The 17,424-nt window shown below is 39.8% G+C and overlaps 1 protein-coding gene across 12 annotated transcripts in view; it reads left to right on the top strand.

Moving 5' to 3' along the window:
• Dgki (diacylglycerol kinase iota) overlaps window positions 1-17,424 on the top strand; it is a 425,847-nt gene that overhangs the window by 167,395 nt on the left and 241,028 nt on the right. For all 12 annotated transcript variants that reach the window (XM_078040589.1, XM_078040592.1, XM_078040591.1 and 9 more), the window contains exons 4-6: window positions 3,003-3,077; window positions 4,234-4,290; window positions 14,310-14,375. In XM_078040589.1, coding sequence (XP_077896715.1) covers window positions 3,003-3,077; window positions 4,234-4,290; window positions 14,310-14,375 — 198 coding nt within the window. The remainder of the gene's footprint in view (window positions 1-3,002; window positions 3,078-4,233; window positions 4,291-14,309; window positions 14,376-17,424) is intronic.

Below are 17,424 nucleotides of genomic sequence, written 5' to 3'. Positions count from 1 at the left end.
AGTTATTTAGGAAAAAAGAGAATTAGTGAAAGTATTTAGAATAGAGTATGCTTCATGTTGTATTGCCTGTATTTAGATAAAATTTTCAAAACAAAAATTGTAACATAAACAAGCACAAAATTCTACATGTTTGGAGCAAGTTCTGCTCAAAAGCTTATTTTCTAGCCACTTCAGATAGCCTTAGCCAATTGAAACATAGTCAAAACCAAAAGTCAGCAGTTGCCTTTGGATCCATTGAAGCAATTGTTGTCAGTTGAGGAACTATAATCCACGTTCTTTACTTGGGCCTTCACTCAGAATTTATTCACTTAATTTTGTATATGTTTATAAAATTTAATTATCTGATTTTCAGATCACAAGCTGCCCAGTAGCTGTCATGTAGGAAATCCTGGGCAACAAAGACAGGAACAATGATTTGAAAGGGTCTTCTGTCAGATGGTAGGAGAGGAAAGAAAAATGACTGGACTTTGAAGAAGAATCCAGATTACGGTCAATATTTGCTGCCTCAGGAGGCGCAGAAACATGTGATATATTTTAAGAGGGTCTTTCAGAATTCAATATTATTTAATTAAAATTAGTTTTGCCACATACAGCACTTTATTTCCTATGTTGTCAGCCATAGATAGTCGCTCTTGAAGTGTTCACGGTGAATGATGTTAGCGTATTTACATGTCATCCCAGAAAGCTGAGTGATGGCATATCTTGAGGCAGTGGCTCTTAAACTCCAGGATCCCAGATCCCTTATCTAATAGGGATTTTGACCCACAATCCTGATGTGGAAAACAAAGAAAGGAAGAGGTGTTCTGGGTTTATTGAGTTCACAGGCTTCCTGAGCCCACTCTATTTCTTTTCCCATCCTCCTCAATGACTCCGAAGACACCTCCAATGCAAAGCTTGATATCAGGCACAAAGCTAGACCCAGATTGCAGGTATGGACTAGAAAGGGGGCTTTTCAGACACCTTAAATCATAGCGCCTAAGGGGTAGCTCACCTGCAGTGGCCTGCTTGGCTTGTGTGCAGTGTTATCTAGGGGTGTTCTGGATGGCAAGAAGCTGCCTAGAACCAACTCCAGTTTCCCTGGCATCTCTGTAACTCTGTTAGTGGGACTCAAATGCCCCAAGGGTTTTCTGCAGGTGGCACTAAAGCAAATCCTACCAGGATATGCGCAGGAAACAGGAGAGCCCAGGCACTTGTCTGCGGCCATTCCTCTCATGAAAATTCACAAGGTCAAATTGTATTACTGTTGTTGCTGCTGCTTCTGTTACTGCTGTGACGACTGCTTCGGAGAATTCTCTTGTAGTGTGCGTCCTCCTCTTCCTCTTCCCCCCACCTTCTCCTCCTGCTTCTCTTCTGCTGTGTTTAGGAGTAGAGCAAGACAGTTTTCAGTAGTGTTACTAGTTGTTTTAGTTTCCCTTATCCCTTGTTACTTGTAGAATCAATTGACTGTCAAATTCATTCAACATTGAAGACCATGTTCTCTCTTTAGGTACGGGAAAGAGTGATCAAAGCATCCACCAACAGGATCAATTAACTTCAGTCAGTGAATACATTCCAGAGTTTTCGTTGTTGTGGTAAAACAGTGTTTTAGCTGTTTCTTTGATAGCTGAGCTGACAACACTGTCATCACTGGTACCAACGGGAGCCCACCCCCACGCCCCCATGTTGAATAACTGGAACCATCAAGGGAGCAGGACGGGGCAGTTTCTTTCCTTTTGCTGCCCCTTTCCAAGGTGGCTATCTGCAGTCCCTCCAGTCTCCGTGGGCAGCACCAGGATTGGGCTCCTTCCTACCCCACTGCCAAAGTCGCCTCCAATACGACACCCCAGCAGAGGCAGCCACTCATCAGACGGGGCGTTGGGGGAGTTGCTCTTAGTCTATTCTGGTGCCTTCTAAAAGGAAAGGGACCGCCTTTCGCACTTGGTGGCTTCGGTGGACTGTTGGCAGATAGGTTGTTTGTAAGAAGTTTCTTCTAGTTCGCAAACTCAGAAGTACGGACTCAGATGTCCTTGCAGAGATCTCAGCGTTCCCAGCTTAAATGCTACAGGACCCTGGTAGTGACGAAATGTAGAGCCCCTGTTCACCTCTCCCCGCAGCTCTTTATTATCAGAGAAAAGATAAACCTTAAAAAGCTTTTTATTGTGAATTTAAACACAACCAATTGTCAGAGAGGCCAAATTGAGTAATGCTTAGGAGTCAGACAGTCTGACTCTGCTATCCACTTAATTAGGTGACCTTGGGCAGGTCCCTTCCCAGGCCTCACTCTTCTCATCTGTAACCTGGGAAGATAACTACCTATTTCATAGAGTTGTGGGGGTTTGGTTAAGGGAGTTGCTATTTGTGAATACTGATAAGGGCATGCGGCAAGCCCTGTGTTGTATTAACTGTCCTTGCTGAGTTTGCTGTTGTGGTTGCTATCATTATTATTATTTCTTGGGTATAAGAACTAGAACTGTGTTCTCTCTCCTGAAGGGAAGAGCAGAAATCCAAGTAGCTTAGTATAGATTTATACCTGGAACTGAAGCCTAAGGTGATTGACCCCTTGAAATATAGACTTTCTGGCAGTAGGAAATGAATGCTTGATTTGAATGCAGAACTAAGTAAGGCTCTCAAACAGAAAATCAGAAGCTAGATGAGAAAGATTAATTGCTCAAATGAAAATGTGACAATTTTTTTTTTAAAGAGATAAAATAATGCCTACATTGCTAGGTTTCAAACTTAGAAGTAGTGTAATGGAATAAAGTGCCCAATTCATATCATATGCTCCATATGACATTGGGACATTATGATACTTGGGAGAGACCGGCCAGGCCACTGTGGAACTACTTGGTGAGACAAGATCATTAAGTTTGTCCTGATGTTTAATATTTTGATGAAGTTTCAAATTCACTTGGTATGAAAGAATGGCAATGTTTCATTTGTGTACATATACAGTCCTTATACCAGGGAAGTCTTCACACAGACTGTTAACATTTCTTTCCTGTATTTTGAATTGAATGTTGTAGAAATCGGCTCTCAGGAGGAAGTGTGCAGTCTGTAAAATCGTGGTCCACACCGCCTGCATCGAGCAGCTAGAAAAGGTAAGAGAGCGCCACCTGCTGCCGCCTCCTTTATTGTAGGTGTTTGGTCTTCAAAGACTGGGTGTCAGTTTCCATTTCCAACTTTTTGGAAAAAAATGCCCTTTAAAAAAATAGGAAGTCCAACATGATTAACAGATTAGTAGTAAAAAGAGTTTTAAGCGTAATTCACTGTGTTGTTTGCTAAGTGTCAATTGCAATAATTTTATGTTACCTCTTAGGATGAATAATGTTCTCTGCCAGCGCTCAGTCTTTTCTCTGGGCTTCTTGGTCAGTGCTTTTGCTCGTGCAGGGTAAATGTGTGGCTGGGGCTGGAAGTGGCAGCCTGAGGGTGTGTTATCTACAAAGAAGAAAATTCTTCATAGTGCATTTATTTGACATTTGGGAGAAAGGAAAGGATCCAATAGTGATTTTCTGCTGCTTACTTTCAAGAGTCCCTCTCCATTTCCATGTGTGATTCTCTGTGCATTATCTGTGTTTTCAAGCTGACATGTGTAAATGCATTGAGATATTTTAGTTCTACGCAGCATTCACTTAATTTCACTGACAATACTGGTGACCTAGATGGTGTGGCAATGACCACTGACGTTTGATCTTAATATGTTCTCTCCCATCCCAACTCCACTTATTCATCTCCTTCATTCTTACACTTTCACGTTCTACTGTAGTTGAAGATGATGGAAGTGTACCACGTAGGAGACCTCCCCACTTAAAGTAAGGGGCTGCTGAATCCTTCTATAAAATAGAATACTTTTTCTATTGTTGGAATAATCCTTACAACATTTTCAATTTCTCAAGTTTATATTTTCTACTTTTCAATTTTAAAACCCATCTGGGTGGTTTAACTTCTCTGTAGTTTTCCTCTGACTCTTTCTTATCTATTTCTGATTTTCTGTTTGAGAGCCTTATTTTTGAAAGATGCTGTGATTTCATTAGTGACAAGGAGGGGATGGAAAGTGGAGATAGTGAATCAGTTGATGTGTCTGTAGATTATCTAATGTGATGATTTCAAAGCACTGAGAATAGCAGTAAACTTTCTTCCTTATTCTTTACTTTTTTTTTCTGTAGCCTCAGTGTCTGTCATTGTTGGATGGTTTTAGGTAATTCAATTTAGTCTGATGCTATCCCTAATGTAAATGCTTTTCTTTTTAAATGACAGATTAATTTCAGATGTAAGCCAACGTTTCGAGAAGGAGGCTCAAGATCACCAAGAGAAGTGAGTAATTGTTTTTTTTTGTAACAGGGATTGAACCCAGGGGTGCTTAAATACTGAGCCACATTGCCAGCCCCTTTTATGTTTTATTTAGAGACAGGGTCTTGCCAAGTTGCTTAGGGTCTTGCTAAATTTCTGCGGCTGGCTTTGAACTCTGGATCCTCCTGCCTTAGCTTCTTGAGTCTAAGGAGGCACCCCCATGACTGGCAAGAAGTGAGTAATTTGAGGCTCCATATCAGATCCCACCTTGGAATCACTGGACTCCTAGATATTCACCTGGGATTGAAAAATAAATTCCCTCTCTAAGTATTCTAAAATCAGTTATTTATTAATCCACTAATATATACAGTCAATAAAATCTCATAAGTCTCTTGGACATTTGGACACTGCACTTTAGATATGTTGGTAAACCACGGTCATACTGATTTGAACCAGAGAGTGGGGAGCATCACAGTTGAAGAGGCAAGAAAGAAATAGATGCTATTGTCTGTTGATTGATTTAAATTCTATTTTGTTAATTTTGAGTGGGGGGCATTAAGCTATTCAGGGGGCAGCATAGTTAATGGTTATTCATGTGTTTTAGCCAACTTTTTTTTGCTACTGTAACTAAAAGACCTGACAAGAACAATAAATAGCAAGGAGGAAAAGTTTATTTCAAAGGTCTCAGTCCACATAGCTGGCCCTGTTCATTCCTCAGGACTTGAGGTGAGGCAGAATATCATGGTAGCCTGGGAGAGAGAGAGAGAGAGAGAGAGAGAGAGAGAGAGAGAGAGAGAAAGAGAGAGAGAGAGAGAGAGAGAGAGAGAGAGAGAGAGAGAGAGATATTGAGAGAGAGATATTTTGTGTGTGTGTGTGTGTGTGTGTGTGTGTGAAACTCACATGATTATCAGAAAGGAGAGAGAGAGAGAGAGAGAGAGAGAGAGAGAGAGAGAGAGAGAGAGAGAGAAAGAGACTCTAATATCAGGTCACTAAATATATACCCCAAAGGCATGCCCCTAGAAACCCCCCTCCTCCAGCCACATTCTACCTACCTGCAATTACCACTGAATTATTCCAGTCAGGGGATTAATTCATTGATTGGGTTAAGGCTTTCAGAATCCAGTCATTTCACTTTCGAATGTTCTTGCATCGTCTCATCCATGAGTTTTTGGAGGACACCTCATATCTAAACCATAACATCACGTGAATGCTGGAATTGGAATTGGACTATCTGCTTTCAAAGCCATTCTCGATATAGTTGACCTTTGGCATCTCTCTCTAAATCACAGTGTTTTCATCTGTTAAGTCAAATAAATAAGTCAAAATTGCACTCCCCAGTCAGCAAACCTAAAGCCTACCATTAACAGAAACCATCCTTCTTAGAATGTTGCTTAGCATGCCAGATGTTACCCATTGTGTCCCCAACACTGCCATCTCATGTGGTACTCTCCTCAAAGAAAGTCTGCTAAATAAGAATTTTAGCTAGCATGTTTTCTTTACTTCATTTAGGTTCCCAGTGATATGAATTTTAGTTCCACTTATAGATTTAGCCCTTGGAAACCTTCCCAGCTAGTGTATTCCTTATACCAGCTCTGTGTAGTCATGAATGGGAGAGACTGGAAAGGGGTTAAATAAGTGGTTTCCTGGAAGAGGTGGGCACTAAACTGACATGTGCAGGAGTTATCTAACTTAAAAAGGTGTGCAGGGGGTGGTGACGAGGTGAGTGAGAGTCTTCTAGACAGAAAGCACAGCAGCATACAAACTGTATTGGGGGAGCCGAGTAAGATATGTGGCCTGTGAGGCAGGCAAGAGCTAGACCTTGCAGATTCCTGGGAGCCAGGTTGTACCCGGAGTGTTTTGTCATGAGGGGAGTTTGGAGGACATTGACTGTTTAAGCTGAATATATTATACCTGACTGCTGTGTGGAGGGGATACCACACAGTCCTGGAGTAGTATTGAAGGCATAGAAACAACTTAAGAAATTTAAGAAGCTCTTCTAGCCATAGAAGCAAGAAATAGTCGGGAAACCACGGTCAGACTGATTTGAGCCAGAGAGTGGGGGACATCACAGTTGAAAAAGCAAGGAAGAAATAGATGCTATCTGTCTGTTGATTGATTTTAATTCTATTTTGTGAATAAGAGAGGTGACCTGAACCAAGAGTAATGTGGGTGGTAGACATTAGACTGAATTAAACAAATTGACAGAATATGGTTATTGATTGGATTTTGGACATGAGTTGGGAGTGGGGGTGGGGAGACTGAATAAACCAGACCTCTACCTTGCAAAACTGATTAATATCGAAAAGGAGTGATTTGGAAATAGAGGGGAGGTGATGAATTTAATTACAGAACTATCATGTTTGAGGTGGCCCTCAATTGGAGATATTCAACAACAATATCTGAGTTGGAAGTTAGGAAGAAGAATGGGCAGGAGGTAAGGTTTATGAGTCATTGGCATATGTAGATAATAATAAAAGCTATGATGGCAGATTGATGTGTAGAAAAGGAATAGAAGATGTCTGAGCACAAAGAAAATCACAAATTTTAAAAACAGTTAAATAAAAAGAGAAGAGATTGTGCATGACTATAGTCCCAGCTACTTGGGAGGCTGAGGCAGGACAATCCCATGGGTCCAAGAGTTTGACGTCAGCCTGCATAAAATATGAAAGCCTATTTTTTAAAAAAAGACACTGTGAAAAAGAGTAATCTCAGTGTTATTGATGAATGCAAGGGGATTAAAAGAAAATATGGGAAAAGATTGGATTTGGAGGTTATGGAGAGAGGAAAAATAGTTCTTCTATCAGTTGCCTTCCCCATTTGGTGTCTGTCCAATATGGCAGCAATGGATGAGGGAAGTGTGAGAAAAACGATAGCATTGTGGGTGTCCTCGGTGCCCACCGTGATGTACTACAGTATTGGCCAGAAGATGGCTCAGTGATAGCTCAAATGAAGTTAGTTGTTTTATTTAGGAAAATTGAAAGCCCAGAATTTTGTTCTAAAGAATACAACATATATATATAACTACCTTTTACTCCCTGTCCCTCAATTTTTCTCTTTACAGAATGGCTAGTTGGATAATAGATAATTTTCATTGTACGTATGATTTTTTAATCCAAGTTTTTTTAATTTTTATTAGTTTGTTGCTCCTCTTCTCTGTATGTAGACCCTTCATAAGATCTTGGATCTCTTCCCCCATCTTCTTATCAAGGACTTGATATTCTTTCCTTTCCTGTGTTTACAACTACCCCACCTCTCACCAGGTCTAGACTGTTTCCATCAGCAAAAGCATGCTCTAATAGTTGTCATCTTAAAAAACAAACAAACAAATAAACAAGAGTGTTCCTTAACTACCGACTGTGTCTCTCCTGCTGCTCTGATTCTCAGTTTGCTGTTCACTGCCAAGCTTCCAGAAAGTATCATCCATAAAAATTATTTTTAGTATGTCATCTTCTAGTCATTTTAACCTGTTCTGATCTCATTTCTTCTCTATGGATTCGCTGAAATTGCTTTTCTCAATGTTGCCAAGATCTCCCTGAAGCCAAACTCATTACTTTTCTGTTCTTATTCAGTCTCTAAAAAAGTATTCAAAATATCAATATTTGGTTCTTCTTGAAATGCTCTCCTCTCTTGACTTCCCACATCGCTCTTTCCTAATTTTCCTCTTCATTGGATCGGCCTTCCTAAAGTCTTTCTTTGCTCACACCCCTGACCTCGACAAATCCTTCTGGGATTCATCTGTGTTCTTATCTTTGTCTGCTCTTATTAGGAGAGTTAATAACAACGGACTTTATATTTCCAGTCTACATTTTCTGGAGTTCATTTGACATGTCCGTTGAATGTATCACAATCATCTCAGATATAATGCATCAAACCTATATTCACCATAAAACCATTTTTCCCTATTTTTTTTTTTTGCAACTCAGAAAATGAGCTTCTAGTTGGGAAAACTAGAGTAGGTTCTCACTGATTCCTGCTCTCATGTACTCTCTGCCTCTAGTTCTTTGCTAGTCTTACTGATTTTATTCACAAAAATATTTTAAATCCATCCATTTATCTCCTTTTCTGTTGACAATAGCTTAGACTAAGGTGCCATGATTTCTTATCTTTGACCTCTCCATGGTTGTTTTTATTTCTCCCTCCAATCTACCTGTGATTTGATGGAGTGATCTTTTAAAATGAAATCTAGATAATGACATTTTCCAGATTAAAACTCTCCAGTGGTTTCCATTGCACTTAGAAAAAAATCTAAATGCTTTGTCTTAGACTGAGAAACTTGTAAGTCTGGCCCCTGCCTGTCTCTCCAGCTCTACACAGTTGTCACAGGAATTTTATTTCAGTTCCCAAGGCGCATCCCAAGATATCCCTTACCTGTAGATCCTTGCATAATTTATTGTTATATTATAAATCTCTTTAAATGACTAGCTACTTCTTATAGTTAGGTTTCTTCTCAATTATCATCCTCTCAGAGCTTGTCTTAGTCAGTTCAAGCTGTGTAACAAAATACCCTGGACTGGGTTGCTTATAAACAACAGAATTCTTTTAAGAATTCTAGAGGATGGGAAGTCCAAGATCTGGATGCCAGCATGGTCCAATTCTGATGAGGGCTGTCTTCCAAGTTGCAGAATGCTGCCTTCTTATTGCATCCTCTTTCAGAGGAAAGAAAGCAAAAGATCCAAGGGGGGCCTTTTCATAAGGTAGTAATGCCATTCACGAGGCCTCTACCCTCAAGAACGAGTTACCTAACAAAAGGTCTCACCTCCCAATACCACTCAACAGATGAACTTGCTCCATTGCAGAGCTCTTCCTTGATACCACGTGTAAGCAGGTAGCACTGTGTTCTTTGTCAAAGTTCCTTGTTCTCCCCATTAGGTCATTTTATATGTCATAATTATTTATGTTTATAGCTATTTGTTGCCTGACAATGTTTCTCCCCTTTAGTGTAAGCCTTGGGAGATCAATCATGGAGCTTATCACAGACTAATGTTCCAGGACACAGAGTATGTGATCGATGAGTATCTGTGGCTTCAGTGCTTTTATAAGGGGGTGCATTTCTTCCAAAGTGTGTAAGAACTTTTAGTCTAAAAGGACATATACAAGATGAAACTATGACTATGACTCATTTGTGATTCTTAAGAGACTTTCAGTAGAGTACTCAATGGAAATGAAAGAACGTTCACTTTAGCATTAGTTGATCTGGGTTCAGTTCAACTCTGCTTCTTTTCTAATAGGTGGTCAGTCTTGAGTGTGGGGATTGTTAGTCACCGTCTCCTGGCAGTGTATAGTGCCTGGAGCGCAGCTGTTTTCTAATGAATATTTGTTGGATTGCTTTCTCCAAGTTGAATCTTTTTGGAACTCAGTTTTCTTAGTCATAAGCCATATGGATTGGGTTGTGATTTCTAAGATCCTTTCAAGCATTCTATGAATAATATTTTGAATTGCATTGGCTGTTTGAAAATAACTGTGCAATTGTGTTATATGTCTCAGCTAACAACACTGGGTATTTTTTATTTTATTTTATTTCTTTTGGTACTGAGGGTTGAACCCAGGGGTGCTTTACACCTGAGCTACATCCCCAGCTTGCCTCAAACTCATGATCCTCCTGCCTCAGCCTCCTGACTTGCTAAGATTACAGGTTTGTGCCACCTTGCCCAGCTGCAGAAAAGTCTTGAAATAATATATCATCGATATTTTAACTCCTATAAGTAATGGCTTTTTCCCTTACTTACTTATACTTACTTGAAGTATATGAATAATTCAGAAATTATTGATGAGTGACGAAAAGGTATTAATGTGTTAGAAACTTTGATGTTCTGTCTTAACAACTATTCATCAACATTCACATTTGGAGGCAAATCTAATATCGGTTCAACAATTTAAGAGATATGAATAATGGTCAAAAGAACATAGACAAATCTAATTTTAGTCCAACAATTTGGGAGGTATGAATAATTGTCAAAGGAAAATTGTGTGAAGAATTAAGGTGCTTGGGAAATAAAGGTTTTCTTTATCTCACTGATGAAGGCAACTGATGATTTTTCCTCCCCTAAATGATAACCACATGACTTAATTGTCAAAGAAGTAAGGTTGAGAATTCAATTCAGCTCAACGTACATTTATTGGATATACTTTGTTCAAACTATGTTAAAGCAGCAATAGGATCAATTTATATTAGGAAGAAGAAGAACTCTGAATAACAACTGCTTGACATCTCAAATCATAGAGCTTAGTTTTTAAGTTTCTTCTACGGTCAAGATAATGGATAAGTTACTTTCTCTGTGCCTTCATGACCTCAGTCTCCCACTTATTTTCTTGGAAGGATAATACTCAAGATGTTTAATGACTGGTAGAATCATATGCATTAGTTTTTTTTAAGAGAGAGAGATTTTTAATATTTAGTTTTTGGTGGGCACAACAACTTTATTTTTATGTGGTGCTGAGGATCGAACCCAGTGCCCCGCGCATGCCAGGTGAGCGCCCTACCACTTGAGCCACATCCCCAGCCCTTACATTAGTTTTTAAATAAAAATTTAAGATGTTTTCTCCTATTCCCTAAATGAACTAAACTACATGGTATTAGAACTCTTTTTGCCAAATTGGTGCAACCAATCTAGAAAGCAATATGGGGATTTCTTAGAAAACTTGGAATGGAACCACAATTTGACCCAGTTATCCCACTCCTTGGTTTATACCCAAAGGACTTAAAAACAACATACTGTAGTGACTCAGCCACATTAATATTTATAGCAGAACTATAATTCACAATAGCTAAATTATGGAACCAACCTAGATATCCTTTAATAGATGAATGGATAAAGAAACTGTGGTTCATGTACACAATGGAATATTATTCAGCATTAAAAGAGAATAAAATCATGGCATTTGCAGGTAAATGCATGGAGTTGGAGAATATCATGCTAAGTGAAGTAAGCCAATCTTAAAAAAACCAAAGGCCAAATGTTTTCTCTGATAAGTGGATGCTGATCCATAATGAGGATGGGGGTGGGGAGGGAGCATGGGAGGAATGAAGGAATTTTGGGTAGGGCAAAGGGGAGGGAGGGGAAGGGAGGGGATATGGAGGTAGCACAGGTGGTAGAATAAGATGGACATCATTACCCTAGGTACATGTATGAAGACACAAATGGTGTGATTCTACTTTGTGTAAACTAGAGAAATGAAAAATTGTGCTCCATTTGTGTACTATGAACTGACATGCATTCTACAGTCATGTATAACAAATCAGAAATAAATGAATAAATTTTTTAAAAAAGAAGATGTTGTAGTACAAATGATTAAGTCATATAATTTCTAAATAACTGTTGATCTGTGGAAATTGTAGGTTTAATCTCTTGAGTGGAGCTGTTACTAGCTCAAGGATCCCATGAGTCAGCCATGATTTCTCATAGGTTAATTGCACCCAATTCTTCCAACATTTCCCTTCTTAAATTGATAGTCACTAGGTGATTTATAATCTCGATAAGTGCAGAATTTCTCTTAACATCAATGATATTGTTCAATCTCCCTCAGTTTCTGCTAAAATAACAGCAATTGTATTAAATTTTTTCAATCCTTTTTGATTAGTGTCTGACATTTTTATGTGTTCAATATTTCCACTCCTGACTGTCATTGAAGTCATTGATTGGTGTGTCATGCTGAAGTAGCTTGAACCTAATCTTTCAGAGTTGAGGAGGCATAGAGATGCCATGGAAGGAGCGAAGACTCTACTGCCAGCCTGTTGGAGTTCTAGTCTTTGCTTTGACTCTTAAATTCTTTGTGACCTCTCTGTGCTTTGGCTTCTTCATCTGTAAAGTGAGGAGGATAATTCTGACCAAAGTCGAGCCCTCTGATGAGTTGCCCTACAATAATGTTATTGGGAATAAATACTGCAGTTGGCAGTTGACTTCAGTCCCCCCCATCCTATCCTTAAGTAGGCACTGGGATAGAATTCTTTTTTGCGGGGAGGAGGGGCTAGAATTCCTATCACTCAGTAGTAGCCTTACCTGCAAAGTAGGAGGTGGAGGATCCAGGACCTTCATCTTCCACCAATAGAATTATTCCTCTGAATTGTTGGAATGAATATTAATAACTGGGCACATTTCTGGAGTTGTTGCCACCATCTTGAAAGCTACACCCAGACATGGTACCCCAAATCGCCCATGTGGACATTTAACCTTCCATGGACAACCCATACTAGGTGGACTCAACCCAGTCTTCTGAAGTTTTTGAGAAAATTTGTGGCATTGCCCAGGCAGCAGGATTTGTTTTCACACAATAACTCATTTGGAACAGGATCTTGGAGTCACAATATGTCAGAAATTTACATCCTAATTGTTCAATTAAGAAGATGTAAAAATGGTCTTCAGTATTGAGAGGGTGTATTAGGGGTTGTTATGGTGGTAGGGGAGGAGCTATCGAAATGGTAGAGATGCTAAATCGCAATTTACTAGCTAATCTAGAAACATTTTAATACTTTAACAACTCCTAGAGGTTGATTGGTACACTTCTACGGAACAACACTTCTATTTATTAAAATTCTCATGAAGACTAAAAGCATTATTACATACAAAATATTTTTAAAAGTTCATGGAACATAGCACTCAGTAAGTGTTAGCTATTAGGATTAGCTGCTTTCTGAGAGCAATATTGAATTGTATCTTTGTTTTAATAAATGAGAGCAGAGTGAAAAACAAGATGAAAATTAGACTAATTTGTAGGATCAGTATGTTGCTTTACAGTTTGCAGTTAAAAGACCATTATACCTCCAGAGCCTTTATTCAGTTTTATTTTAAATTGATTTTACATTTTTAAGAGAATAGAGGTGGTGTTTTTTTTATTAATAAAACTAGTGCTTTTTGGAGATATTCTCATCATTCTGAATTTCATGCCTTGATAAAAGCTTTTTTCTTCCCTCAACCTCTATCTCATATCTTTGTCCATCTGTACTCAGTGTGTGCTTGGCATATAGTAGGCACTTAGTAAATATTTGTTGAATTAAGGAATATATTTAAGGGTCCTTTAAAGGGGAAATATGGACCATGGCTAGATTCTGCCATAGACAAATCATCAGGTAAAGTGTGTTTTCTCAGAAAAGGGCAAGAGAAAAAACTTAGAAGTATGTCAGGCATATTGGTTCCAGAGGGATGAGTTGTATTAAGCTATTGAGTTTATCTGCATCGATACTTGGATGACCCTGCTCTCTCTTGTAACATCCTAAGAGCTAGTGGAGATAGGGCTGTTTGATTCTGTCCCAGGGGATCACCTACCTGGGAGAGGAAGAGGACCCCCTGTGTTTCCTACAGTCCAAGACAAGAACAGACCTTGAAAACTAACTTCAACTAGTGTAGAGGATGGGTTAAAAACACCATCAGCAAACCACCACCAATATGCTCACGTCTCTTATCGACATCAGTTTTCTTCTAGATTCTCAAATCAATGCCCCAAATCAGGGGATCTATTGCTTTCTGATAACTTGATTTCTTTAAGTTCCTTCTAGGTAGAATGTTGAGGAGAGGGCCCTGTGGAAGTAGAACTGGCCTCCAGCATTGAGGATTGTGGCAGGGGTTGCTGAGGGCAGCAGGAAAGCAGCCAGGGAGCCTGCCGCGTAGCAAGCATTCAACACATTTGTCATGTTCAATTGTCGATGTGTCAGCTTTTCTCCTTCACCTTTTCACTTCTATTTGGGTATTTCCTTTACCTGTCTGAGTTATCTCCCAGCCCAGTTTCCTGTTCACAAATCTGCACCATGTTTCACTAGTAAGGTGGAGTGACAGTAATCTGGCATGGCTGCTTGCCTCCGGGAAGACAGGGAGACAGGGCAGGATAAACGCCATCTCCCATTGTATCACTGGCATAGAGAATTAGCTTCATTTTTTTTTGAGTGGATTCATATTTATTGCTAAACAAGTTGTATCTACACATTTGATTTTGTGCTTCTAGGGGCTTATGTTATGGTTTCTATAATCCTGTAGTCTCTAAACATTAAAAAAAAAATGAATATTGAGGTTTGCAAATTAACACATATTCATTTAACTTTGTTTCCCCCACAGAATTTTGTGCGTCATCACTGGGTGCACAGGCGTCGGCAGGAGGGGAAATGTAAGCAGTGTGGTAAGGTAAGAGGCCCAGCCACCCACAGCCATCACAGGAGATGGCTTTTGCAAGCACCCATGTTAACAAGTCCTGTCCCCAAATCCAATGTTCAGTGCATCAGTTTCCTGAAAGGTCCTATTTTTCCAGGTCCCCTGTTCTGAAGAGCTGTTTTAGTTGCTGTACAGCTCACTACAAGAGGGCAGTGGTCTTAATAAAAGGAATTAGCACTTTTTAAGAAAGGTGGATGTGTCCTTGCAGAAAATTCCTCTGATTGTTGATTTTTTGTTATGTTTTGGTTTTGGTGTCAGGGATTGAACCCATGGGCATTCTACCATGGAGCTATATTCTCAGCCCCTTTTATTCTTTTTTTTTTTTGAGACAGAGCTTTGCTAAGTTACCAGATTGCCCTTGAACTCGAGATCCTCCTGCCTCAACCTCCTGCAGTTATAGGCATGCATCACTGTGTCTGACTCATGGTTGATTTTTGAAAGCAAGTTTTCCTATTTGGTTAAAACTTCCCTACAAGGCAAACTGGCTATCATACTTATTTGGTCAGTAACAGCAAACTAATGGAAGGTTGAGCAATGCTGCTTTTGCCCATGTCCAAGAGTAAGCATCTGTACTGTGATACAAGGTGCTGAGCAGAGCCATGCATGACAGCATGGTCAGAAGCTAGAAATACACAGCTCTTCTTATCAGTTTCTGGGAAGAGATGCCCCTCTTGGTGGTGGTTGTGTATGTCTTTTCCCTCTTTCCCTCTGGCTGGTGTCAGGCTCCTCTGATGCAGTGCCACTTGGAAAAGAGAGGTGGAACAGGGTGGGGGCATATGACTGTGTGCTGTTAAACTCACATTCCAAATATTATTGATCTAGCACAAAAGTTTGAAGTGGCTTTTCAATCACTTAATCTGTAAATGGAAATGGAACTGTTAGCTTTTCTCCAAATGTTATTGACCTGAACTGATTTGGGCATGAATTTTTTTCCAGTGTAAAAAGTTCTTCTTTAGGAGATTTCAGGAACCTCTGGGAAGATTAAACAGAGGTCAGTCACACAGTAAACAATGTTTTCAGTGACATCAGTAATAAACTGATATTGGTAATGGGACATTGGTAATGAGAAGTTTGGGTTTGGCAAGAGTTCAAGATAATTTGAGAGAATGTATTGTTTATCAGTTAATTATTACTTAATTAATTCATTTAATGTGACTCCTTCCAGTCAAACATTGCCTGGAGTAGGATGGTGGAGGGTAAAGGAAACTTGGAAATAGTTTATTGATTTTGCTGTTGTGTCTCATACCTGGGAAGAAAATATAATGTAGCAATTGGTAACCAAGTTCTCAGGGCCTGGACCTCCTTTATACTAGTAATATCTCCTCAGGTTCCACCCAGTGGCTCTCAATTGGTTGCCTTTTAGCCTGTAAAGAGTTTGGCTTAGTCTGAAAGCAGATTGAGTTAAAAAAAAAAGTGAGGAGGAAGGGGAAGTGGAAAGATTTTGATGGTCATTTTACATGACTGGGAAGTAGGAGGTCAGTCTTCTAGTCTCCTTTGGGTGAATCTACCTCTTCCTACATGGTGCTACCTTGGGGCTTTTGGATTTTCTCTTACTTTGTGAATTGTAAACTATAACTCTCTCTGTGTGTGTGTGTGTGTGTATGTGTGTGTGTGTGTGTGTGTGTGTGTGTGTGAGAGAGAGAGAGAGAGAGAGAGAGAAAAGGTGTAGAGAAAAGAGAGGCAGGCACAACCATTTTGGAATCAGACATGTGGATGACAATCACAGACAATCTGGATGAGTAAGTTTTTCTCTTTGGAAAAGAATCTTTCACTGGGCAGCCTTATACCTGACACCACTTCAACACTTCAAATCATAATGGAATTGGAGGAATTTTATTTAAAAAATCAATACACATAATACATTTGAGGATAAGCATTGCCTGGTGTCAGATCGCACTCCCGTTTGTGTGGCCTCAGCTTACGCAGGCACGGTCGGTGGATTGGAAGCCCTGGACTCCCCGAATGCTGTATGGCTACGACCATCCCCTCTCCTGTGCATGTTCTCTGGCAATCCTCCCAGAGTGCCTGCAGCTTCTGCACACCACAGTTATCAGTGGGGAAGGTCCAGCTCTTCATGCAATGTTCCTATAATGTGGCACTATTAGGTTTACCCTTACAGTCCAGCTGCTCATGAATTCTTAGATTCAAGCAATGATAGGATGGGATGGTCTTAGACCTATCATATCCTCGCTGGATGATAACTCTCCTTTGCATCCTAGATCCTGCCCTGGACTGGGGGAAAGCTAACCATTCTATTTCCATTTACAGATTAAGTGATTGAAAAGCCATTTCAAACTTTGGTGCTGGGTGTCACTTTTATCAGTAGAGTTGTACATTCTTACATACCCACAGGCTTCAAAATCTCACCCAAGTCTCACCCCAATTATTCCACAATGTCTTTCTTTGGATGGGTTTAAAAAATCGCCATTTCACTTAGCAAATCTTTTCTCCCACTGGTGTTTTTGAAGCTTTGGTGGGTTTTTAGGGTGTATTAATAATGTGCTTTCAATTTCTACTTCTTGATTGAATAATAAATATTTGGAGTGATTTTCTCTTGAGCTCTGAATGTGTTTTTGCCTGATTGTGTGTGTGTGTGTGTGTGTGTGTGTGTGTGTGTGTGTATGTGTGTGTGGCATTTAATGTGATCACATGAGAGAGCTCATGATTCAGCTGCTTGGTTCCTTTAACTGAACATCTCAGGCTGCCAAGTTTAAGGCCATTCCCTGGTTTTACATTGTCATCATTCATAGCCCTGTCTTATGGAAGAGCCAGAGTTAAGTCAGAAAAAGAATGAAACACTCACACTTAAATTATGTAGCTTGATGAGAGTTTAATAAAAAGAGTATTTATAATGTGTGTGCAGAGTAGAGGGCAACCCCTAGGATGGTGACGAACACTGAGATTAGAAACGGAGGGGCCATGGTCAAACCTAGTCTGAAGAGGCAGGAGATGGCCAGGGTTCTTCCAGGAGCTGTGGCCTTTAGTCACAAGACTCAGACAGCTTGAGGGGAATAAACGTACC

Source organism: Ictidomys tridecemlineatus, chromosome 2 (genome assembly GCF_052094955.1).
Source record: "Ictidomys tridecemlineatus isolate mIctTri1 chromosome 2, mIctTri1.hap1, whole genome shotgun sequence".
Taxonomy (NCBI): Eukaryota; Metazoa; Chordata; class Mammalia; order Rodentia; family Sciuridae; genus Ictidomys; species Ictidomys tridecemlineatus.
Note: the sequence above shows the minus strand (reverse complement) of the source record. Positions and strands in the feature narration are given on the sequence as shown.